This window comes from Chelon labrosus, assembly GCF_963514085.1.
Source record: "Chelon labrosus genome assembly, chromosome: 18".
NCBI classification, from domain to species: Eukaryota; Metazoa; Chordata; class Actinopteri; order Mugiliformes; family Mugilidae; genus Chelon; species Chelon labrosus.
Window position 1 is genome coordinate 3,317,684 of NC_140351.1, and position 25,025 is coordinate 3,342,708.

Sequence of the window (25,025 nt, forward strand, 5' to 3'; positions counted from 1 at the left end):
GCGAGCAAAGGGAGGTCGGAGCAGGTATTAATCTGGTGCTCTGAATAAAGCGGTCGCTGGCTGTATATTTATGTTTACTGCATAAGTGATGAGGTGACGGAGAAAATATCTATATAACAGCACTATTAACAAAGGGTGAGGGTCAGAATGCATATTTTTATATAGATATGGAGCGATGGGATCCAAAATGTTGAACTTTTTTCAGGATTAAGTTGAGTTTAAGTTCATTACCACTGTGGGGAACTAAATGTAGACATTTTAGAATGAAACTTTACATATATGGGCTCTAAATCAAAGTATATAAATAAAGAATTAAACATTATTTCTCCAAGAGCGGAGGCCTTGTACTTAAGAGACCCTTGAAAGGATGCTGGGAAACAATGAGAGCAGCTGAGGGCACATCCTGCTCTGTAAGGTGACTAATAATAAATAAGAAGCGGTGCTTAAACACACAGACACACAAACTCAGAATCAAACTGAGGTGAGAAACAAGAAGAAAGCAAAGGAGGTGAGAAAAAGACGAGAAAATAAGAAGATCAAAAGGCTGTGATTGGTGGATGACAGTGACCAGATGGCCTCATCAAACAGGCCGACGGCAGCGCGATCTCTTACCAGGCTTTTGCGCCCCATGAGCTTCCTGCTCTCCATTCTCCAATGTAGTACCCCCGTCTACACACACACACACACGAAAAAACAAGCAAACACATTACTATCTGTCTGAGTGCTAATGGCTCGACGAGACAAAAGAAATCAGCCCTGGTCCACATTGGTTTGTGCAGGGGAAAAATATGACGGAGTCAGAAAATCAAATGGAAAGCACTGACCCCAACTTTTCAGGCTATTTAAAGGGCACCTCGAAACGGTTGTTGTGCACTTGGATGTGTGTGTTGTCTGCCGTCTGCCTGTGGGTGTAACACACAGGCCTGCTGTGGTGAGGCTAGGGCAGGCAGAGGGCAGCGTATATTGGCTGGTGTCAGTGGAAGATGGCGAACGAGGTGATGCTATGTGACATCTGACCGATGAATCATCGCACTTTCTTTATCACACACACACACACACACACACACACACACACAAGTATCTAAGACAGAAATAACACAAAGCATAGGAAAAACAAAGTTAAAACAAAGGTGAATGGACTTTTTTGACGTTTTCTTGAAGATGTTTCAGCGCTCTGCCAAGTGGCTTCATCAGTTCTAAGTGGGAGTTTCTGGTTTTCCTGAATTAAGAACAAGTTGTTTCAGCTTGGATTTCTAGTCACCCTCTCTGGGAATCTAAGGGGAGCACTTGTATCAAAAAATAATTTATTTATTTATTTATTTTTGCAGTGGAGATAGCAGGAAGTAATCCAGTGGAGCTAAGTCGAGGCTGCAGCTGCATTAGCTTTTGCAAGAGGATACAACCGGCGAGGACTATCCCAAAACAGCGACTTGTGGTGCATTTGCTGACACCGATTTGCAGATGTTCTCCCTATGTGCATGGTTTCTTGTTAGCCAGATGTATTGTTACAGTCAGTTCTCGGTGTTGTAGTCCAACAGTGAGGGGAGTAATGCCATAGCCAGCGCCTTTATGTTTTTGGAACACAGAGCTGCCCTGCACTAGTGAATTTGAAATTCAAATTGCAGCGCCTAATCGGTTACCATGGTGAACAATGTGCTACCTGAAATATTTGCACAAGATTACTATTTAACCCAGTAATCTTGTTCTGTGACAAAGGCCTCTGCATATGTTGTTTTCGATAACAAAATGCACACGAGAGCATGCAGACGCCACGGCGCAGAATCCAGGACATTTAGCAGTCGGTGCATGCAGCGCATACACACGTTAATGGAGAGCCAAGCATTGTAAGTACAGGCATGCAAAAGAGCCAAGACCACATGTGAGACCACACACACAAACCAGCTACAAACAGTTTGTAAAAGAAGAAAAGAAACACGCAAGTGACAAATACGACAAAATAAAAACAACAGCACGTCGGTGAAACACCCATCAGACATCATGAGCGCACGTTACATGTGCATCACGGCTCCCAAACAGCAAGTCAGAGAGGAAAAGACAACAACAACAACTCTGTGCCTCCTCTGTCTCGCTCTCCTGCTGACAGAGAACAATAACTTGCGGACTGCCTCGCCCCGCTGTTTGGCATTCGGCGTGTCAGCACGTCTGCGTTTGTCCAAATGCACACAGCGTGCCACAGTTGATCACTGGCAACGCCACCCACGGCCCGTCCTGCAGCCGGCTGTCACTGACGAGGGCCCACACACAGTCTGACTGTCTGACCATAGTGTCTGGGTAACCAAAACAGGCCCAAGAGCTGAGTCATACCCTGTTAACTGTCACTTCCTTTTACCGCCTTATTCTCTCAGCTGTTTATCTGATCAACATACTGTTTGTTCGCGTGCCTCCCTTATCCACCTCCTTAATAAATTATGTCACATCCTCTCTCACGCTGCAGGGTGGGATATTAGCATTATAATTATAAAGACAAACTGCTTTATGTCTGTCCAGTATCTGTTTGGATGTCCTGATCTGTCTGCAGAACATCAAAAAGTAGTATTTTTTTTGTGTGTGTGTGTTTGTTGCATCACTATCTTTGTGTATTTGATATCATACTTAGAGATGTACAAGCATGAAAGTGGTAAGGTTTACTACAAAATGAAGCAGTAGCTGATTTTAAAAGTTAAATCAGGTTAAACTCATAGACTGTATATAAATATGGACGGTGGAACTGCTCCTCAAAAGTGAAGCCAAAGCAAGTAGAGCTCCCCCTGGTGGCTGGCTGCAGTATATGTCATAAGCTCCACCCCCTCTATGTTAGTGGGCGGGACTTGGGCCAAATTAAAACACTAAAACACTCAAAGCATAAACAAAAACAAGAGTGAGTCTGGACGAAGTGTGGGCGGGGCATCGATATCACAGCTCCACATGGCTCCACTAAGAGGCCATAAGATGGCGCCGCTCGTATGCCCGGGAAAATAACGTCAGTTTGGCCAACGTAAGGAAGCCGTGATGCATTGTCCATATTTATATACAGTCTATGCGTTAAACACATGTACAGTGATAAGAGCACTGTGTAGTAGTAGCAGGAGCCAGTAATAGTTGGCCAATTACAGCTAATTAACCTTTCGCTAACCGAGCAAGTTGGTCAAGGACACATGTTTATTTAGAGGAGGGGCCTCTGACCGTCGCATCTGGATGAATTATCACCATATGCATGTGGAACTCTTCTCTGGAGCCATTGCTGCATTTGAAAAGTAACCGCTCTGACGGGGAACTCATTTGCCGGAGCGCACATGCCACGCGTTTTACAGTACCGGCCGGCTGAGATGGTCAAATCAGTGACCGCTACTCACTTTGCTCGTCTTTAGTTTATCGCCCTCCCCGCAGCTGAATGACACCCAGACGGATCCAAAATGGCAGCCAGTGTCCAGCAGTGCCCGACAGTATCGGTCATTTAGGAGCAGCTGCAGCTCACGTTACATAACTCACGAGTCACTTGTGGTTCAGCACATACTTTATACTATTATACGCTGCATATTATAGTGGTATGAATTAAAGTTTCACTTCTCGAGTTAGATGTTAGTTTAGCACTAAGCTGGATTTTTCTTTTTTCTTTTTTAATAACAATGGATTGTGGGACTAGGTTTTAATAATTCATAAAAATCCTTTAATCGATTTTTTTGATTTGTGCCATTTCCTGCATGCACTCGAAATCTCGTTCCGGTTTCCTTTTACTTGATTTTCCTACTCAAGGCAGCTGATATGCGCCCTCCTCATGCATCCTGTTAATGCACCCTAGCAGCCATAACGACATCATGTAGCTGGTGAACATCCCTGAACATTTAGCAGCTAAACTGTTTGATTTTCCTTCAAATAAATGACAACGTAGCTCCGTGTGGACACGCTGAGTATATTTGCAGTTTTAGAGAAATGAAAATGCCAACGTCAGCTTGCTCTGCTGCCATCAAGTGGACAAAAATCTAATACTGCAGCTTTAAGTTTACTACCATGCAACAGTCTTGATGCAAACGTGGTCACTTTATGAATCTATCTTGAATTAGAACCAGGAAAACATGTGGACTGGCTCTGCATCCCTCTCATCTCACTCCTACAACCATTCTGTCTTTATTGTCACATTACGTTATGATCTACGCCTATTCTTCACCCAGTTCGCACCTTGTCCTGGTGTCATAAGCGCAAACAGAAGTGAGGGACAGGATGTGACTCTCAATGAACTGTTCTTGCTCTTGGTCTTGTTTCTGGCAAACTGAAGTGTCAAAGTTAAAGCTTCAAGGGACTCGAACTAGTCGGGGAGTCAATCGGAAACGTCCAAGTATAGTCAGACCTGTCCGGCCTTCTTAACATCTCGCACAAACTGTGCACGACCCATCGTTTGACTCTCACCTGCCCTGGTGTCGTCGTTGTCCAGCAGGGGGATGTAGTCCGTCTTCCCCACCGTTTCCCCGACCTGATCGTCGAAGGCCTCCGCCTCCAGCTGAGCCACAAAGTCCCTCTCCACCATGCCCTCTGGGCCAGGCTGGGGGACGGTGTCCGTCAGCGCATCGCTCAGACTCAGGTCTAACTCCGCCATGACTGCACACACAAACACAGAGACACGGGAATAAACAAGAGGCACAGTAAACACGGTGTTCAGTGTATTCCTTTGAGTTCTCACCAATATATGGGGGACCACACCCGAAGGTGCATTTGACTTAAAGAATTAACAGATAATCCTCTCAAAGTGCATAAAAAAAGAACATAATACGCTGAAAATACACCATAAATGGTTCAATGTGATAACTGCTTTTTTTTTCACATCAAAGAAAATGTCTTTTAAATCCCTGGGAGGCAATAATCTGAAAATAATGGGGGGGGAAACCTTAATCACTACTGCTCCGTGAAACCTTTAAATCTCTACACAGACATTTTTATAACACCAGGCAGAAAGAGGAAGAGAGTACGAGGAATAGAAATGGAAAGGAAGCGGTTGAAGGAAGTGAGAGCGAAGAAAAAATATTTGAATCCAAAACTCAAATGTCGCAAAATGAGCAGAAAACACACGTTTACTCTGGAATGCATAGTACTGCGTGGGGAGTCTGTTTTAAAAAAAAATAGCTGCTTTTAGTGATCAGAGGGGAAAATGTGATGTAAACTGAGCTGAAGATGTGCGTCCTGGGGCGGCATCTAACTCAAGACCAGAGGACCTGGACCCAGACCCCGGTAGTGGAAGGCATTCATCCTGCTGAAGTGCTCTTGAGCGACACAATGAATGCCCACCAGCTTCGAGGACTTAGTCTGACCTTTGACCTCTTTGGAGGACATCTACACACACACACACACACACACACAAAAAACAAATAACCTGAATGCAATACCACTACCTTCCACACAGGGGCAGAATTTCACCTGGGATTGTGCTGCATGAAAGACACAGATTACCGGGAAAAACGCAGAAGCACAATCTGTACCTAAACAGGGACACACACACACACACACACACACACACACACACACAGGCAGTCATCAGCTCATCTAGGAGCTCAGCTGACCAATGGCCGCCAGGAGAATCTGCATAGTCATGTTGTGTCATCTTCCAACTATAATGCCAGATTATCTTGGGCGCCAGCAGCAGCAGCCGGCCTTTCTCTGCTCATCACACTGACTCTGCGTTTATCAGCCTCCACCATGACAATTCATTTATCATCTCTCCCTCAATTAAATCAAATCATCAATCAAATCCTCCTCCTCTGTTGACCCTCCTTCTTAAAAGTGCAGGCACACGGCGTTATCAGTGGATCTGACCTTATCAGCGGCATGCGCAATAGAAATACACTCTTCTTGCAATCAAAACACAACTCTCTGTCCCCATCTGCTGGGTTATCTACCCAGTTACTACTAAGAGAACAGGTACAGGTACACTCAGGCGATTTGAGCTATGGCGGTATATAATTAACCACGTAACGGTTAATATTTGCCAAATACACGGACGTACACACACATGATGTCACAGAACTCAAAGCCAAGACCATAAAATAAATGTTTTTTACAGTTTGGTGTGGGGTAATGTGACTGACCTGCACACAGCGCTAACCTCAGCCTGGTCAGACACTTGTGGGATGAATCTTAACGCTACTGTAACAGGGTCATGCATAAATATCTTGTTATAACTACACAAAATCTGTTGTGCTATCAAAATGTTTATACACCTGGCTGTCAAAAAGGTTAGAAGCCGCTGTGTAAGCATCACTTTAGGGTCAGAGCTATCTCCTCAATGATTTCTTCTTCTTTGGTACCCCCTGTACATTCATTTTGTAAAATTAGGCCTTCAAAGCCCGGAGGAAACAGACGTAACGCGAACTAGCTTAACTTTATAAGTGCTAGCTGGCAAAGTTAGATTGAAACTCAACTGTTTAGTATGACGTTGTTTTATTCGCCGATACTTTATTTAATCTTACATACATTTGTCCATAGAACGCCACATCTCAACAGCATTTTGTTTAGTTTTCCTACACACGTGAACTGCACAGGCTACTGCTAGTTGTCGCTAAATCCAATATCAGGGCTATTATGCTTACACGGTGGTTCTTCTTGTTGTTTAAATCCAATTGCCAGAAAAAATTGAGATCACCTCAGAGAACAAGCGGCGTGTCAAGTCATAATTTGTCCAACACAATGCACACTAGCTGTGAGGCAAATCATCCTACAGTTATACTGAACCTCACCAACCCTGTTCCTGACCCCTGGAGGAAGTTGCACCACCAGTTGCAGATCCAGAGATCAGAGGCCAGTCTGTCTGCACATTTCTAATGTTGTTTTGAACCGTTTTGCTGACGCTTCCTTAATTTGAAAGCATAATAAATGGTGCCCTTGCAGCTCATTTATGATCATTGTCATTTTCTTGTTTTACTTACTGTACACACTGTGCTATCTAGACCTAATTTTGTATATTAGAAAAAGTTAGTCACAAAGACTCAGAAATCAAATAAAATCATAACAAAGTCTTACAAAGTTTACATGTAGTACACAAAAGGAAGTTTCTCAATCAGGCTTATAAATAAACTGTATGACGTATTACACGCCTGACGCCTGCCAGTGTATCAGCCCCCAGTGTGGAGGCCAGGGTGTGTCTCGGGAAGACTGCTGCCTTCCACCACAAAGCCATGCTGGTCAGAAACACTGCCCCAGTTTCCATATTTAACCCCACATCATCATCAGTGTGTTTAGAATACTGTGCATCATCTGCACCAGCTGCACCGTTAGCTGCCGAGCGATTTGTTGCATCCAGTTTCCAATAGGACTTGATGCACAGCAGGATGAGGCCTGTCACAGTCGTCTAAACACTGCACAGGTCTGTGTTTGTCGCGTCTTCAGCTGCTTCTATTTCTGCAGCAGGTCACCGCATGACCACAGGAGCAGAAGCTTTTCATTAGCATAGGTCCTACAGTGGGATGGATTTGGTTCCCGAGAAGAAAGAGTCATAAATTAGATGCTTTTTTTTGTTGTTTCTGCTCCTGTTTTCAAGCTCCCGCTGTTCACAACTTTGGTTTGGTCACTCGGAAATAATCTGGTTTCAACAAAGGAAGGAAATCCACTGAAAGGGCAGCGTCCATTGTGATGTCTGTGTGTGTGTGTGTGTGTGTGTGCGTGTGTGGATTCATCATGAGCACTTTGGTTTGTGTAAGCCTGTACGTGTGTGGGCTGACAGGACGGTGGGTGTTTGACCCCCGGCTGCCAAATAAGCAGAGGTGAAGGTTAAGCCTTCATTTAATCTGCTTCCACACACTACTATTGTATGTAAACATTACTGCCCCATGACAAGCACACATGGGATGATAAAGACAGGACAGACTGTAGCTAATGTTGCTAACAGCAATGTTAGCTTCAGAGACTGACAAGACATAGTGTAGCTAGTGTAGCTAACGGTAATGTTAGCTTCACAGACTGACAAGACATAGTGTAGCTTGTGTAGCTAACGGTAATGTTAGCTTCACAAACTGACAAGACATAGTGTAGCTAATGTAGCTAACGGTAATGTTAGCTTCACAGACTGACAAAATATAGTGTTGCTAATGTAGCTAATGGGAATGTTAGCTTCACAGACTGACAAGACATAGTGTAGCTAATGTAGCTAACGGTAATGTTAGCTTCACAGACTGACAAAACATAGTGTTGCTAATGTAGCTAATGGGAATGTTAGCTTCACAGACTGACAAGACATAGTGTAGCTAATGTAGCTAACGGTAATGTTAGCTTCACAGACTGACAAAACATAGTGTTGCTAATGTAGCTAACGGGAATGTTAGCTTCACAGACTGATAAGAAATAGTGTAGCTAATGCCGCTAACGTTAATGTTAGCTTCACAGACTGTAGCTAACGGCAATGTTAGCTTCACAGACTGACACGTCAGCTAGTAGCTAGTGCAGCTAACATTAATGTTAGCTTCTCAAACTGTAGCTAAATGTATTGTTAGCTTCACAGACTGAAAAGACATAGTGTAGCTAGTGTAGCTAAAGGTAATGTTAGCTTCACAGACTGACAGGACAGACTGTAGCCAATGTAGCTAATGTTAATGTTAGCGTTACAGACTGACAGGAACTAAATGGACTTTATCTAATGCACAGCTGTTGTCAGGCTGATGTGTGACATAACATGTACGTTCTAATCCAATAAATCCTTCAGCACTTTTCTCCTCCTGCTCCTTTAACATATGACAACACGATGTACGGCTTGATTAATTTTCAAGGAGGTTTGCGGTCAGGAGTCTTGGAGCTTTTAGCATCTCAAGGACACTTTTAAAGTAGATCCTTTCTGAGCCCAGAGGGTTCGGCCTAAAGTCGTTTTTTATAATCCAGGTGCCACCTTTGGCTTTTTTATAAAGAGAAAAAAATCTGCATGAGCTGGATTAGATTTCATCTTCCTTGGTTAAACATTGAAAAACAATCCGGGTTGTACTGGATTAATTATAATGATGTTTGCTCTTTGTAAATCATTGACCCGTAATTATTTCACAGCTCAGTCCCAAGAATCCACAAAAAAAAACAAACAAAAAAAAAAACATTCCACAAGTTGATTTTAATATTTCTGGTCACAATTTTTGACCAAACATATGCCGGTGTAATTTCTGCACGCCCCTACAGTCCAGCTGCAGGTCTGAAACCAGATCCATGCCATATGTTCTATGCTTTAAACTGTGCCGACGAGCAAGGCACCACAGCCAAAAACTTGTGAGGGACTATAATTATCTCAGACATGTGAAAAGACAAATGTCTCTTCCCTGGTGTAACATGGCTAAAAAAGTGAGAGAAAAGTGAGAGGTAAAGCCTGCGTCACACAGAGTGGGGGCTAAAGTGCTGAGCAGCTATCACCCTTCTCAAAATGATATCCTTGTGCTGCTGGAAGGCTCTAACACACCAGTTGGTATTTATGAGCAGCAGATTTTAAAGAAACCTGACAGCACAGATGAAAATCTGCAATTTCAGTGTCAATATTTGCCTTTCACCAGCTACACTAACTACTTTGGAAGTTTAGGCAGTTGGAGCTGTTCACTGTCCAAGGACAATGTGGCTGTAAAACAACTACAGGGCAGTTAAATATTCCTACATTACCACCATGTGGACCTATGATTATGTGAGGTCTCGTGGACTGAGAGGCTGACCTCACTGGCCGTCAGATATGCTGTATGAAGTCACATCTGGCAAAGAAAGTTAACATGGACAACGGAGGAATGTACTGTATACCGTGTGTGTGAACACAGAAGATAATACTGAGCTGCAAACTGCACTTTATAAAACTTACATGTATAAAATATGAGCAGTTGACACTGTCTCCTCAAAAGTGAAGCCAAAGCAAGTAGAGCTCCCCCTGGTGTCTGGCTGCAGTATAGGCCATAAGCTCCACCCCCTCCATGTTAGTGGGCGGGACTTGGACCAAACTAAAACACTAAAATACACAATGAGAGGAAGTGGAGACGCATTGTCCATGTTTATATACAGTCTATAGTCTTTACTGTATACAATTCACCTGGTGTAGCCAGACTCACTAGTCATATTTGGATTTCATTATGGGATGCGTTTCAGCGGATACAGAGAAAAAAAAAATAAAACTCTGCATATAATTGGATAAACCAATCAGTGTCCATCACCTCATAAAGACCACCCAAACGATTTGATTGGACCAGCAGATCTTTGCCAGGACATAATCAGTTTGTTACGAATGGCGTGACCCCAAACTAACTTTCCGCCATAAGAATTCTGTGGGCAACCATACGAAGCATTTGCAATGTGCATTTCCCTATAATCTGACATTATACAAAATTAATTTTAAACAATAATCACTCATTGCACCAAAACAATGTGCGTGCATCCAAGTACAGTACACTAGGTCAGAACTGAACCAGGAAGTTGGGACAACAAAAATAAGACACAAACAGTAATAATCCATAATTACAGGTAGCTTGAGGTAACAGTTTCATCCTGTTTTCTTCCTCCAACCAACGGTACTCTAACAACCCGTTATCAACTCTGATCTCAAGGTAAACTTCTTGGGGACACATCTACAGGTACAAGTATGCCAATTTCTGATGGGCAAAACCCACAGATGTTCCCTCCAGTCTTTTAGAACAGAATAAACTCCTCAAAAAAAAGCTCCAGGTGCCCTCGTTTAAGCTTTTCTCTGGATGTACTATGTTCTGGATGACTGAGAACCTTCACAAGACACTCAAGCCGATCATGTTGTCGTATTGCTAGTGTACAGTTGCGGTTCACAACAATCCCAGCTGTGTTGTGGCAGAAACAGGTGCAGGCGGTGCCAAGTGTACATATCGCTTTTCATATTGTGAATTAAAAAGCCATTTGTTCAAGTGCTGTAGTAACTTTGGTCACGTCACGCCAACCTGTGAGGAAAAAAGCAAACTCACCAAACGTTTTAAGCATTTTTTAAAATCTGATTTCACTAATGAGTCTATCAATGCATGCACTTTTTTTTTTAATATATCTCTGTGATTATTAAAAATACAACTACGGCTCCTTCCCCCATTCATTTAGTTGGTGGTTGCCAAAAATAACTATCTGGGGTGGGGCTCGCCAAGATAGATGCCAGTTGGCAAGACTTGCCTATAAGAGCTTTGGTGCTCAACTCTCAAAGAAAAAAAAAAAAAAAAAAGTTATGCAAATATGGTCAAAAAATAAATAAAGAAGCACCCACACACACGGCGCTGAGAGCGTAATATATGTTAGAGGGGAAAACAAAGTGCACAGCGGAGAGCTCATCTCTGATGTCACTGTCTAAGAGAGGTGGGTGACTTCCTCTAAATGCTCGACTCACAATGCAAATGGGTGTGTACACTCAAAATGTGTGTGTGTGTGCAAAAAGTGAACTTGCTAATGTGTGGTTACTGCTACAAGCTTGTCTTCTTAACCGCCTGGGATGAGTCAGAATTTAAAGAAATCTACTGACGAATAATATTTCTGACTGGCACAAGACATAATTAATAATCATTAACACAATATAAACTTGCAGCTGCATAATCTGGATTAATGTCCTCGTCGTTACGCAAGAGATTAGTGTCCACTTTGATTCCGCTGGACTGCATGATGAAGAGTTAGTTCATCTGTCTTTAATGTTTAAGTGGGTAGGCGGGCTGAAGAGGCTGTGATATGTGCAGTATGTCCTGTTTGTCTCTGAGCACATGACTTTATTTTGTCAGTGTGTGTGTGTTTGAGTCCATTTCCCCATTTTTCGTTTTTTTTTTTCTTCTTCTTCTGCAGCCACACTTCTGTTTGTGTTTCATCTGATATACAGAGACAGCTGACGAGGGACTTTTAGCCCTGGCTGCAAAACACACACAAACACACACACACACAAACACAGGAACTGCTCATACACAAACTGAAGGATTCAATTACAAACTGTGAGTTTTTTTAACTCTAAGATGGCGCAGCTCAACAGAGATAGTGGTTTCTTTTACATAGACACAAAAATAATATTTTACTAAATAGAAAACTAAGGATTTCTCTGTCATGCTTCGTCCTCAATGGGCCCTCATCACCATCATCATCATCGGGGCCATTTACAGCTGCAATCAGCCAATTCCTAACACGCTAGTTTGAATGGGTCCCATGCCTTTTTTGAGGAAAGGAGGTAGGGTCATCAGTGGGGCTCAACTTATTCCGTCTTTTGTTAGTTGTTTGACCGGTTCTCGAGAAATTTCAAGTATGCCAAAGTCTTTTTTTTTTCCCCTCAATGTGCTTCAATGCACATAGACAGTATGAAGCCAAAGCAAGTAGAGCTCCCCCTGGTGACTGGCTGCAGTATAGGTCTTAAGCTCCACCCCCTCCATGTTAGCGGATGGGACTTGGACCAAACTAAAACACTAATATTTCTGTCATTTAAGGTAGCTGATATAATGTTGAAGCATGTTCAAGTGTTGATTTCTGGGATAAGTTTTGTTTTAGACGCTATAGAAACAGGAAGTGACATAATGGGGGACTACCAGTTGACATTAAAAGTCCCGTGGGAGGTAGAGCAGAGGGCAGTATTAATTAAACAAAAATGAGCTTTGGTTGAAAGGGAACCAGTCTTGTAACCATTGACTTCTATCTTCTTAGTGATGTACTGTCTTGTGATGTGCTCTTATGGTGCTCTATTGTCCTGTCCTATGTCTTATCATGTTTTGGGTGTTACCTGCCTAGGGACTGTGGATGCTGATTTTTTGCTATAATCCAGCATATTTACGTCTATTGCTGTCTGACTAGATGTTCATTAATGTCCACTGTCCCTATCAAACTCGCAAGATGGCGATACCTGTATCACCGGGAAAATAGCATCAGGTTGGCCAATGTAAGGAAGTGGGGACAAGTTGTCCATATGTGTACTGAATCAAACATGCAACTGAATTAAATGGACATGAATTGAAGCTTAAACAACTACTGCACAACTTCATGCAACTACAGCTTTATCAATTCACAGCTGACACTGCAGCAGCTCTATGTGCATGTTCTTATCATCTAAATTACTACAGTGATGGACTTTCATTTCGTTCTACTGCCACAAGTTAAAAGTCTATAAACGTTAATGTTAGATTATCACGGCTATATTTTATCAACAGTACCTGTACCTACTAAAGATAATTTTACAATATTTCTTTTAAGGACTGCCGCTACTACCATTATCTTACTTACGGATTATTCTACCATTACGCAATAGACAACGCAATAAATAAACTGAATGATTCTTGAAGTCTTGCAGCAAAGCAGCAAATTACCACATCTGAGAAACCAGGAACGCCAGTGTGTTTGCATAACAAATTATTTAAATAGTCGCAGATTACGTTTTACTGCAGTTGAGCCATTACTTGTTTCAGTTTTGCTGAGACACATATGTTGTACATCATTTTTTATTTTTTTTGGCATGCAAGAGATCTTTAGTTTAATTTAGGAACAAGCAAGTAAAGCTATAAGCATGTTTCCTGAAGTTTAGTGGTGGTTTAAATATAAGGGGACATTAAAATAAAATCCTGAAGTAATGTACAAATACATCCGTGTTGTAATTTAGTACAAGTATGTGAATAAATTCCTTACTTGCGTTGCACCACAATACAAATGAAAACTTTCCGACTTAAAGAAACAGTTGAAAACACGGTTGACTTACAGCCTCATAAGCATGTGATAAATTACCAAACCATCACATTTAAGCATTAAAAAATGACTTATTACTGGAATGACTGGTTACTTATGGCTCACAATAAATCAAATATATTATCACTTTGCAGGAGACTGGAATTTTCTCGATGTGCCAGCTCGGCCAGTTTAGCTCGCGTAAGTTTGCCCTGGCATTTTCCACGCTTTGTCATGTAAGGTTCATTTTCTTTGCCTCATTTACAAAGCATCCGAAAAATGAGCATCGCCACATTAAGCCAGTCGAGCTCGTTAACGCCTCATACTTTCTCCCTGCGAAGCGGACGCAGTCTACAACAAGCAGAGATGCTTCTAGGAAGAGTGTCGTTACTCACATGACGCGGAGGCGCTTCGCACACAGCACGGCCTGCCTTCGATAAGTTTACAGGAAAGCTGAACGGAGGCAGCGAGGTGAGAGACTCCGCAATCTGATGCCTGTTCACACCCAGTAAATCAAGACTTAACTACGCCCGCAGGGGAATCCTCCATCGTGTCGCGCCTTAAAAAGACGCGACGCGCTTGTTCCTATGTAAACTGCAACAATCATTAGATTATGTAAACTAAATATAAACACTAAATCAGGAAATACTGTCACAATTAAATCACATATAGGTGTCTGAAATGATTAAAACGTGTACAGCATATACCTTTGGTGCTTAAGCCCTTAAAGGGGAACTACCGTCTTTTACAACCTGGACCTTATTTCTGGCATAAAATACGATCATTTACTCACCCATATAACTTTAGTGTCATTTGGAGTCGTTCTCATGATATTTACATCCGCGTATATCCATATAGTGGGTGTGACTGGGGCACCGAAACGCTCTAAATAACGCATTGAATATTGATGAAATGAACAAGTGTCGCGGCAGATAATGCGTTATTTAGAGCGTTTCGGTGCCCCAGTCACACCCACTATATGGATATACGCAGATGTAAATGTCATCCGAATGACCAAAGTTATATGGGTGAGTAAACCATCATATTTTATGCCAGAAATAAGGTCAAGGTTGTAAAAAAACGGTAGTTCTCCTTTAAGAATTGTCTACATTTCTGCATAAAAATGACTCAAAACCTCAACGGATTTTCACACAAGTCCTGAAAAGTAGATAAGAGAACCCAGGCAAACAACTGAAACTAAAATGTTTTAATATTTCTATATCCAGCATCTTCTGTGACCTCCCTGTGCAACGACAACAGCACCTAAACATTGCCGGTAACTGCTGATCTGTCGTCTACAGCAGCTTGGAGGGATTTTAGCCCATTCCTCAGAACAGAACGGCTTCGCTTTAAAGATGTTGGTTGGTTTCCTCATATGAACTTTAGGTACAACACTGGACAGAGAAAGGAGACAACTCCTTTGTCAGTGCCATCATACGAGTACACAAACCTGTTGTGAAGATCAGACCAATAGACAAATCCCTGATTTTTTAAAACAAAACGAGTAACTGAACAACACTTCTGATGAAGAAGTGGACAGATGGACTCTAATTAGGCTTTGAACTCAACTTGATGAGATGTGCCTGACTGATATGTAATATTGGCTCATTCTCCTGAATAAACAAAAACACAAGCTTAATATTTCTGTTCTCTACTTTCAGTACAACTCTAACTTTTACGCAGAAATGTAGACCATTTCGCCGGGTGCAAGCGACACTGTATATACCATTAATTAGATTTAAAAATCCGAGGTGTTCTGCGTCCAGCTGCCGTGACACTAATCCGCGAGGGATGCTATCGCTGACATTCCTAGCGGGCCGTTCGGTTTGTTTCACATCACCATGTCAGTATACGACCCGACGGTCACATATACAAATACAAGAAAGAAAACCTGGCGTGAGAATCCTTTTGAAACAGAAAAACGACTGCTGCAAGAAGCAGCCTCTGGTGGAGCCTGAGTAATATTCTGGCATGCCTAGTTTATGTAAAACATCCTGGTACTCTGTCCAAGTCCAGAGCGTTCACACCTAGGCCTTTGGCAAATTCAAAGCTTGTATTTACAGTACTGTCTAGATAAAGCTGCAAAACCTGCAGGGAAAAAACAATAAAGGAAGCACTGCAAGAAAAGATGTATTGCAATGCTAATCTTCTTAAAATGTGGATCTGTCAAATACACCTTTCTACATCCTTTTGTTTGAACATTTGCATTATAATCTGGTAATAACCTTATTAAACAGTCATTAAGGAGTGGACGTTTCACTGGGTAACGAAAGCCGATACCGACACCTTTTTACAAACTACCTCCTTAGTGACAGACTGTTTCCTCGTGTGAAAGTGCGGCAGCGTATTGTTGTGCACGTAGCCCGACACACCCAGCTGCGTGCACGCCCACACGCATAACCTCCGAGATAACCTCCGACACCCACATGCTTCTCCTCGCTCACATTTAGACTCTTCAGGTGTCAACTCAGGCAATTAACAAACACCACAAGCTGACAACATGAAACCAGCGCCCCCCTCCCGCCGCCCTCGATCTCTCTCTCTCTCTGACTCACTCTCTCTTTTCCTCTTTCGACACACAAACACAAACACACGGCTGTTTATGTAAGAAGCTGCAGGTATGTCCACCGTCAGGCTCTGCGGGAACTACTAGGACCACTACAGGTGTTGAGAAACTGACGGAGGCGCAGGCAGAGCCTACAAAGACAGGGACGGTCCCACGGCCCTCTGCTTAGTCACAGGATCCAGGGAGTGGCCTGCAGCCTAAGGGTGTGTGTGTGTGTCGGTGTGTGTTGGTGTCTCAGACAGGCAGACTAGCTGTGAGCTGTAATTAGTCTCGGGAGGCGTGCAGGTGCAGTTCTGTAATCCTGCATCCATCACTTACCATGACGGATACTGCATAGGTGTCTATGTGTGTCTATGCGTGTGTGCATATGTATAACTCATTTCGTGGAGACTGCATCAGTCGCACTGTGAAAATATCATTTCCTTTTGTGGACAGAATGCAAAACCTCACAACAGGACATGAATAGCACTTCTGGGTAGTAAAAGCTTTACGCGCCCTCGACACAAACACACACACACACACACACACTCTGACTCTTCTCTAGCACATTCACGCACCCCCAACCACACAAACAACAGACCAGACTCATAGTTGAAAACTTATATCAACAAGCTGCCCATGGACACTCCTCCACCGCACGCACATTTTTTTTTGTTAGTTTTTTCCCTAAGCACCTTATTTTATTTTATTTATTGTATATTTTATTTATTGTATTTTATTTTTTATTTATATGTATTATTATATGTTTTTTATTTATATATTTTATTTGAAATTTGTATTTTATATTATATTTATTTTCCATAGTTCCTCTGCAATAACATATAATATCCCTAAAAATATAAAAATATATAATCCCTGTAATTCATGTTTAAAGTTGCAGTTTGTATAATTAAAACATTTATAGAATTAAAAAATTTTATATACCAAAAATAAAAAAATAAAAAATACACAAAGTATATACAAAATGTTTTTAAAAAATTTGCTAAAAATATTTTAACTGCAAATTTAAACAGGAATTACAGGGATTATATTTTTTTTATTTATTTTATTTTTTATTTTTTTTTGTTTTATTCGTTAATAGTGTCTTGTCCTTGCATGTCCCGGAGACAAATAAATCGTCTGAATCGGAATCTTTCATTTTGAACGTGCAATTTAAAAAACAAAATATTCAAATAGTGTTATGGTGGACTTTAAGATAATGTACTGTACTCAAATGTTGACAGCTTGAGGCAGGACACTGAATCTTTGCTCCTTTAATCCAAATAGAAACTAAAAACTACTACTGCGGCAGCTCAAGAAGCAGGACGGGCCCGGGAAAAGATAGCTGGAACTAATTAAGAGAGAGCTGTAGGATAGTCAAAGGCAGAGGCCGGAGGTATTGTTCAATAATTAATTTAGGAAAACCCCTACCTTCACCTGCTACTGGCTAATTCTGCAATCTCTCAGTAAACTTTGCTCTTTGACTTCCTGTACTTGGTTCAGCAAACACACACACACATTTCCAAAGAAGGAGGCGGTTGATCCACAGATGAAATATTCATAATTTGTAAAAATGAATCAAAAGCCAGAGGTTGTAAGTGTTTTACGAGCTTGTTATGTGAAAAGTATTGGAGTTAGTTTGTACGAGTTAGAGGACAGCTGATCGATCACACACACACACACACACACACACACAACGTTAGCAGGGATAATTAAAGAGGAAGCCGACTAGATGTCACATGAATATAATCACAAAGTTAATCTGTGTCCACACTGGAGGACGTTTCCCATCGAGCAATGACAGAAGAGTCCCGGACGAGACACAGTTACATCAGGGTCCCAAATACATTAGAGCTGGAGTAAGACACCGAGCGGCCCAAAATAGACTGATGTGCTCATAATGTGATCGTCCCGGGGATGGGCCGCTGCGCAGCAAACACACCTACCCCACAAAAACCTGTCGCTTAGACAAATTGAAACCTTAATTTTCACCTCACCATCAATCCCGCCTTCCCGGATGAAACGCCAGCAGATGAGGCCGATGTGATTCAGACAGAAACTAAAGTCCTGCTCATGCTTTGCTTATTTGTGACTTAAATATCTACAAGATCGTTGCACTGGTGCTTTAAAATGTCACGAGTGGTGATATGGAAACTCCTGGTATTTCCTTATAATGTGGTTTTAAGTCTTTTCCGTTGCTTTACTTCCACCATATGGACAGAGACATTATGTAACAGCAGCTTTTATGCACGGTATCCGACATAATACATTATGAATAGCAGGATATGTGCAGATGAATAATACAGAGGACGCTGTGGGTCTGTAAGGGGTTTCCCATGCAACTGGCAAAAGCACCGGGAGTTTGTGTCGTCACTGACTGAGGGGAGAGGGTGCGTGAGTGTGCGCTCTGAAAAAGTACACAGAGAACTGCTTTCCTAATCAGTGGTGATGTAAAACCATTACGGCCAACAAAATCTGTCAACCAGCTAAACGCAGAGGGGAGGAGAGGAGAGGAGAGGAGAGGATGGCTCTATCTATCCTCTGATGGGTAGAAAAGGATTTAAGGTGGAGGATTTGACGGAGAAGAAGAGTGAATGACACAAAATCGAAAGTAATATCTGCCGGGGAGGAAAGGCTCAAGCTTAGAGTTGAAAAGCCTTTCACCACACCAAGCTAAGTAACAAACATAAAAGTCCAGGTAGTAGGTAATTGGATATACAGTATTATTTCTACAATATCATTTTGGAAAGACAGGGGTGTTAAATTGCCTGCAAACATAGACTGTATATAAATATGGACAATACGTCGCCACTTCCTGTCATTGGTCCAAACTGACGCTATTTTCCCGGGGATACGGGCGGCGCCATCTTGCGATTTTGGAGCCAGAGTCTGATCAGTACGGTCCGAGGGCGGAGCCACGTGGAGCCGTGATATCGATGCCCCGCCCACACTTCCTCCAGACTCACTCACGTTTCGGTTTAATTAATACTACGCTCTGATCTACCTCCACAAGGAAATGATGGATTATACACTGTACTTATTTTTAAAAAATTTTTTTTTTACAACTCTCACAGTCCCATGGTTTCCGAAGCGGTTGGCATGGCAACTGGCAGTCACCATTATGTCACATCCTGTTTCTACAGCGTCATATAACTTATCCAAACAATAGACACTTGAACATGCATCAATGTTAAATACCTAAAATATCAGAAACCATCATTCATCATCATATTATTTGATGTGTATTTTAGTGTTTTAGTTTGGCTCAAGTCCCGCCCACTAACATAGAGGGGGTGGAGCTTATGACCTATACTGCAGCCAGACACCAGGGGGAGCTCTACTAGCTTTGGCTTACAACCTTACCTCTAGATGCCACTAGTTCCCAGCCAGATAATGGTCCTTTAAAAATAAACCTACGAAAGCTTTAACCAGTAGCATCGGCTATGGAGGACCGTTTCCGAAAATTTATCCCTCTTTCATTTGCAGGTGCAAACACAATTCACATCCCGGTCCACAACTGGTTAAGGAAGTTGGCAACCTCAAGAAGAAGACGCCAGGAAGTAATCATGGTAGTATCAAAGCATTAAAGTAATAATCACACTTTCCCGCCACTCAAGAACACACTTCCTGTTTTGGTGCAATCTCCTAGACAGCGTTTTGCGACATCCTTATTCTAGAAATGTGTCATCATACTGTTTTTGTGCAATCAGCAGCAATCAGCAGCCTCACACTTACACAGGGTCGACAGGCTGCAGTGGTTCTCTTCTATATTTGAATATATTATTCATTTTGGAAGTGTGATACGACACATTTTTTGAGTGCAGACTAATATTTTGCACCTGAGCAACACATTTAATTCTTGAAATTCCTCCCGTGGAGCATGCATCTGCTGATTACCCACTCATTTGGAGTGAGAAACACGTGCAGGTAGGGAGAGAAAACATGCAAAATCCGCTAGCAGACACCGCAGAAATGTTGGACGGTTAAAAAGAGCAAATCTAAACTTCTTTGCACTCGTCTGAATCTGCCTGCCCTTCTGTTTCACTCCTAACAGCCTCCACGTCTTTGATGCTTGGCTCCATTCACAGAGCTCCACTTTAGGTAATGTTAATATGTGCCCAGAGTATGTGAGTGTGTGAGTGTCCGTCCTGCTGCTGCTCTAACACCCACACAAGCGCCTTGATGGAGCTCACAGTGGGCCTGTTTGAGGGCTAAGTGAAAGGGCTAGTGTTTGGTATTTGATCGTAAGTGTGTATGTATATGTGTGTGTGAGAGAGAGCGAGAGAGAGAGAGAGCAGAGAGTCTTTCACCACTAACAGAATTACACGGGACTCTCAGGACATGTTTTTATAATTCAGCTCTTGCTGCAGCCCATTAGAGCGCATATTAGAGAGCGGACGGACGGATGGGTAGCGATGTCCACACCCCTACATCGTGTCCCCTTTGGAAAGCGCACACACAGCAGGCAGCAAAAAACACTGAATGAATTCCCTGTATGTCCCAGTGGTCTCGCCCACACACACACACACACACACACACACACACACACACACACACACACAGTGTTTCTTTGCTCTATTGTTGCGATGCGAGGCTTTACTCATCGCAGTGGAATGCAAAGCACGGACGGACACACACTCGCAGATACGCAGAGGTCGAACTCCAAACTCTAAACAAACACCATCGCACACAGGTAGTTTGCATCCAGGCCTGGGACATGGACATGTCAGGGGGGTATTCAATTATAGTGTGTGTGTGTGTGTGCACACAGAAGCCTGATCTGCAGAGACAATGTAAGACCAAAAAAAAAAAAAAAAAAGTGCCTCTGCTGCCCAGTGACTTGTGAACTTGATTTTTAAATTCCTCACATACCTCATGGTTGCACACTGCAACCGTGGTCGGATTCCTTTCCATTTTCCGCAAGTCCCGTGTATTTTAAAATGCGATAAGAAAACGAATCGTGGACAAAGAACAAGCGTGATATCGGCAAAAATGTTAAAGCAGGAGAAGATTTGTTGTGGAGTTGTGTGAGAGATCTGCAGTGAGTGAAAGTTGCACGGTCTGTGAATTATCTCTGAATGATTATTCCAAAACAAAATCACGTCCTGTAATCTTGTGATATTTTATTCAATAATGACAATAATGTCAGTTGCGGGGGACTTTTCAAATTGGCACTTATTTACCGAATACATGGGAAGTGAGGAAGAAAACCTTTTGTATTAGTGAGGGGTGAATGACTACAGGGAGCTGAACTCATGACGTGTACACCCCTCTGTCCTCCTGTTATCAAAGACAAGTTTGAACTAACGTGACCCTCCCACCCCACCCCTGCTGTCAAAGGGGCTTCTACACAGTAATGAATTAAAAGTCTGATAATCGTATTTGGTAAATAAGAGATTTTGACAATGTCAGTTTTAGTCTCTACAGCACTAGGGTGAAGGGGGTTGAATGCTTTGGACAGTTTCACTCAGGAAACTAATTTTGCACAGTGATGTTATAGTTCCTGTTCCTCTAAAAATTACTATTTTTGAGTTTTTAGAAACTAAAATAAAGAGGATGTCATTTGCAGCCTTGCACCTTCCATTCGAAAGGGCAAGCCTTCTTGTTTTATGAGTAGAGGAACAGGATAAGAGCCCTTTAGCATTTAAGATTCACGGCACCGGAGAGCAACTCGGCTTAAATGTGAAATCAGCAGACTTTATGGGCACTATAACAGACAGACAGAGGCCTGTCTTAAAGTTTTGTTCAGTGGCAAATTTGCCGACTTGCTCACTTACGTAATCTGTTAAGTGTGCGTGAATGTGTGAATTTTTAAATGACTTTAGACGTGAGATGTTCTGTTGACGATTGGATGACACCACACTTGTAATTTTTAGCCTTTCCCGTGTGTCTAATTTAGGAACCAAGGTTGTTTTTTCTACTGGTTTTCAATTTCCTGATACTATATATGAGCAATGAAGGTAAACAGGAAGTCTTCTATTTATTTATTTATTTATTTATTTAATGCAGATTCCGTTTTTAATTGTTTAGAACAAATTGAGTTTACCTATCCATCCATCTGTGTAGCATCCGGCTCTTCAGTCTGCTGCATAATTCCCAGCGAGGCTGATTGGCATCGGTAAAGCCTCGGTTGCTGACACACTGGTCCAGCTGCTACTGTTGATGTGTGATGGGGAGGGGGGAGGATTACAGCGACCGATTCACTCTGTACCATCCCATTCTTCCATCCTCTCCAGCCCTCTATCCCTCCATCATTTCATTCATTCAATCCGCCGTTGTCACGCAATCTCAGACTCCACCCTTTAGTCCCCATACAGCATTAACTCTTACAGCTGTGGAACGTCCGTAGTAGGGATGTCATGATCGGCATCGCGAGATAAACCAAAACCACGTTCCTGTAGCACCAAAACGTTTTCGTCCTCTTTGGTTTTAACAGGCTAACTGGCTAGCGCTTGGACTGTGTAGGGCTAGCATCAAAGCAGCCAAAAAAAATTAAGAAGAGTAAGAGGATGTTTGGTGAGGAGGTAGTAGGAGATTATTCAATACTACCAATTTCATTTAATCAAATAATAATTACAAAACAGAATGTGTCAAGAAGAAGAAGAAAAAGGAGCCTCTGGAGACAGGGTCAAGGAGAAAAATCTTCCAGAGAGGGTTAGGGAGTTGATGGCAGCGTTGGATGACCAGAACATTTCTGGAGTAGAGAACACAAGGTACCAGCTACCCTCTCCACACTACATTAACTTTGACAGAATGATTTATTGGACTGAATCCAGTCACTTGGTGCACACGTGATCTAGGAGAATACAAGTAAGTTGAGATACAGAGAAAAGAAATACCTCTGTGGGCAACTGGATAGTCCTACAACCAATCACAGCCGGATGAGTATGAGTGAGTGAGAGTAGATTAGTAAAGGTAGTTGAATACTTTGGAAAGTTGAGTCATTGAGAAAACTAATTTTACACAGCAATCTTATAGTTCCTGTTTCTATTGTTACTATTTTGAGTTTTTGGAAACTAAACAAAGAGGATGTCATTTGCATTTGCCTTATATATGTATCATGCACGGATAAAACTGCACAGCAATGCAACCAAAAGGTGAAATCAACAGGACTTTATTTCTCCATCTATATGAAAAGTTCAGATCTTGGCTGGAGCATAATCAGTTCCCAACGGCCTGAATCCAGACCAACTTTCCGCCACAAAAAATGAGTGGGTGGGGTTAACTGGGCTTTCATGCTAATGTAAAATTACTATATATGTATAAATGCATACATGATTACATCCATACTTTTACAACTGAATGCATCGATTTTTATCTGCAGGCTGTTTGTCGTGTGTATGTTAACAAAGCATGAGCTCTTTACCTTACTTAGAACCATTATGTGTAGTCAATAGCAGGTTAACACAGCTTGGTTGCATCGTGTAGATTTCAAGATGAATAGTTTACCTCTTTGTGATTGACCAGTCTTGATCCTCAGCTTACTGACAGTTATCAAACATAAATGCTAAAGTGGTATCTGTAATTTCACCAGTTATTTCTCCAACCACTGTAGCTTTGTGAGTTCCTAGAGGCACATATAACATGTAGATGAACTACGTTGTGCACCTTTCTACTGTAAATAGATTATATTTGACTAAACATATATAATATTATGTTTCCCTAACCAAAGTTTGTCTGCAATAAAGACTACATACAGTAACTCTTTATGTTTGAGTCATTTAACTTGCAAAAAGGAAAAACAAAACATTGCTGGCTCCTGGTTCCCAGGGTGTGCTGATTATCTGTGCTCCATCACTGTAAATGGGACATCCTCAGATTATGGATTGTTGTTCGGATAGAAAAATAATCACCATGGGTTCTTGGAATTTGCAGTCAACAGACTAAATAATTAATTGATTAATCAAAAGAAAAAATTAGCAGCAGCCCTAGAACGCTTCATATCTCTTGAGCAGTTAGACATGCAATGGCTGCAATATTGATGTAATATAAATCAATAGTAATGAATAATTCGTTGAAAGTAGAGAGTTGAACCTGAGTCAAGAAATTGTTTTTTATCTCTCTGTCCGGAAGGAAAAGGAGAGCCTGATGAAAATGGGTTTGGGATTTGATACAGCATTGAAAGACTCGTAAATTCACTTGGCTGCGTTCCACCAAAATGATTCTTAACAAGCCAAGACAACATTAAAAGACAAATACGCAGATGGACAGCAGCACAAAGTCCAACTTGATTTGTCATCTGAGATTTGGACAAAACTAAATGATAGGCTACAACCCGGCTATGTGCTAAGCTACAAACTCTTCTGCCAATAGACTTGACTGAACATGTATAAATTAGACCTCTTAAGCTGTGGAGAACAGACAAAAGGTGCTGCGTTGACCTAAAACTAATGCTTTGGTCCCAAAACCGCTGAATCACAGCCAGCCCAGCCCAGCTCAGTGAATTAAAAGCCTTATAACACAGTCCCCATCAATGGATCACCGGGTTTTAAAGCCCCATAGATTTCTCTGTAAACAAACTGAATCGCTGCAGGGTCAATGCTGATGGAAAGCATTACCGGAGGTACTGGAGCTGTTTATCACCGCGTTGCCGAGTACTGACCACTGCCGATCATAAATGCTCTTCCCGGGTCAAGCTGTCTGGTACGCGTGGCCTCACTAAGTACATGACAGTAAACCTGTCCTGGTACAATGAGCATGCTTTGGACAAAGCAGGAACATATTTGATCATCTCTAACAGAGCTTGTAAATATGGATCCGGAACAGGAGATGCGTTTGGTTTTCCTGCTGTTCGGTTGTATAATATGGAAAATGTGTCGTAGATGAAAATAATGCGTACTACTACTGTGGCCCACTATTTAATGAA

General features: G+C 42.0%; 1 protein-coding gene across 5 annotated transcripts in view; it reads right to left on the reverse strand.

The window, feature by feature from the left end:
* LOC311503481 (uncharacterized protein) overlaps positions 1 to 25,025 on the reverse strand; it is a 119,763-nt gene that overhangs the window by 88,819 nt on the left and 5,919 nt on the right. For 3 of the 5 annotated variants that reach the window (XM_084566214.1, XM_084566210.1, XM_084566211.1), the window contains exons 2-3: positions 4,405 to 4,593; positions 613 to 669 (exon numbers count right to left, since the gene is read on the reverse strand). In XM_084566214.1, coding sequence (XP_084422340.1) covers positions 613 to 669; positions 4,405 to 4,591 — 244 coding nt within the window. In that variant the 5' untranslated portion in view covers positions 4,592 to 4,593. The remainder of the gene's footprint in view (positions 1 to 612; positions 670 to 4,404; positions 4,594 to 25,025) is intronic. The other 2 variants (XM_084566213.1, XM_084566212.1) reach the window with 1 other exon arrangement.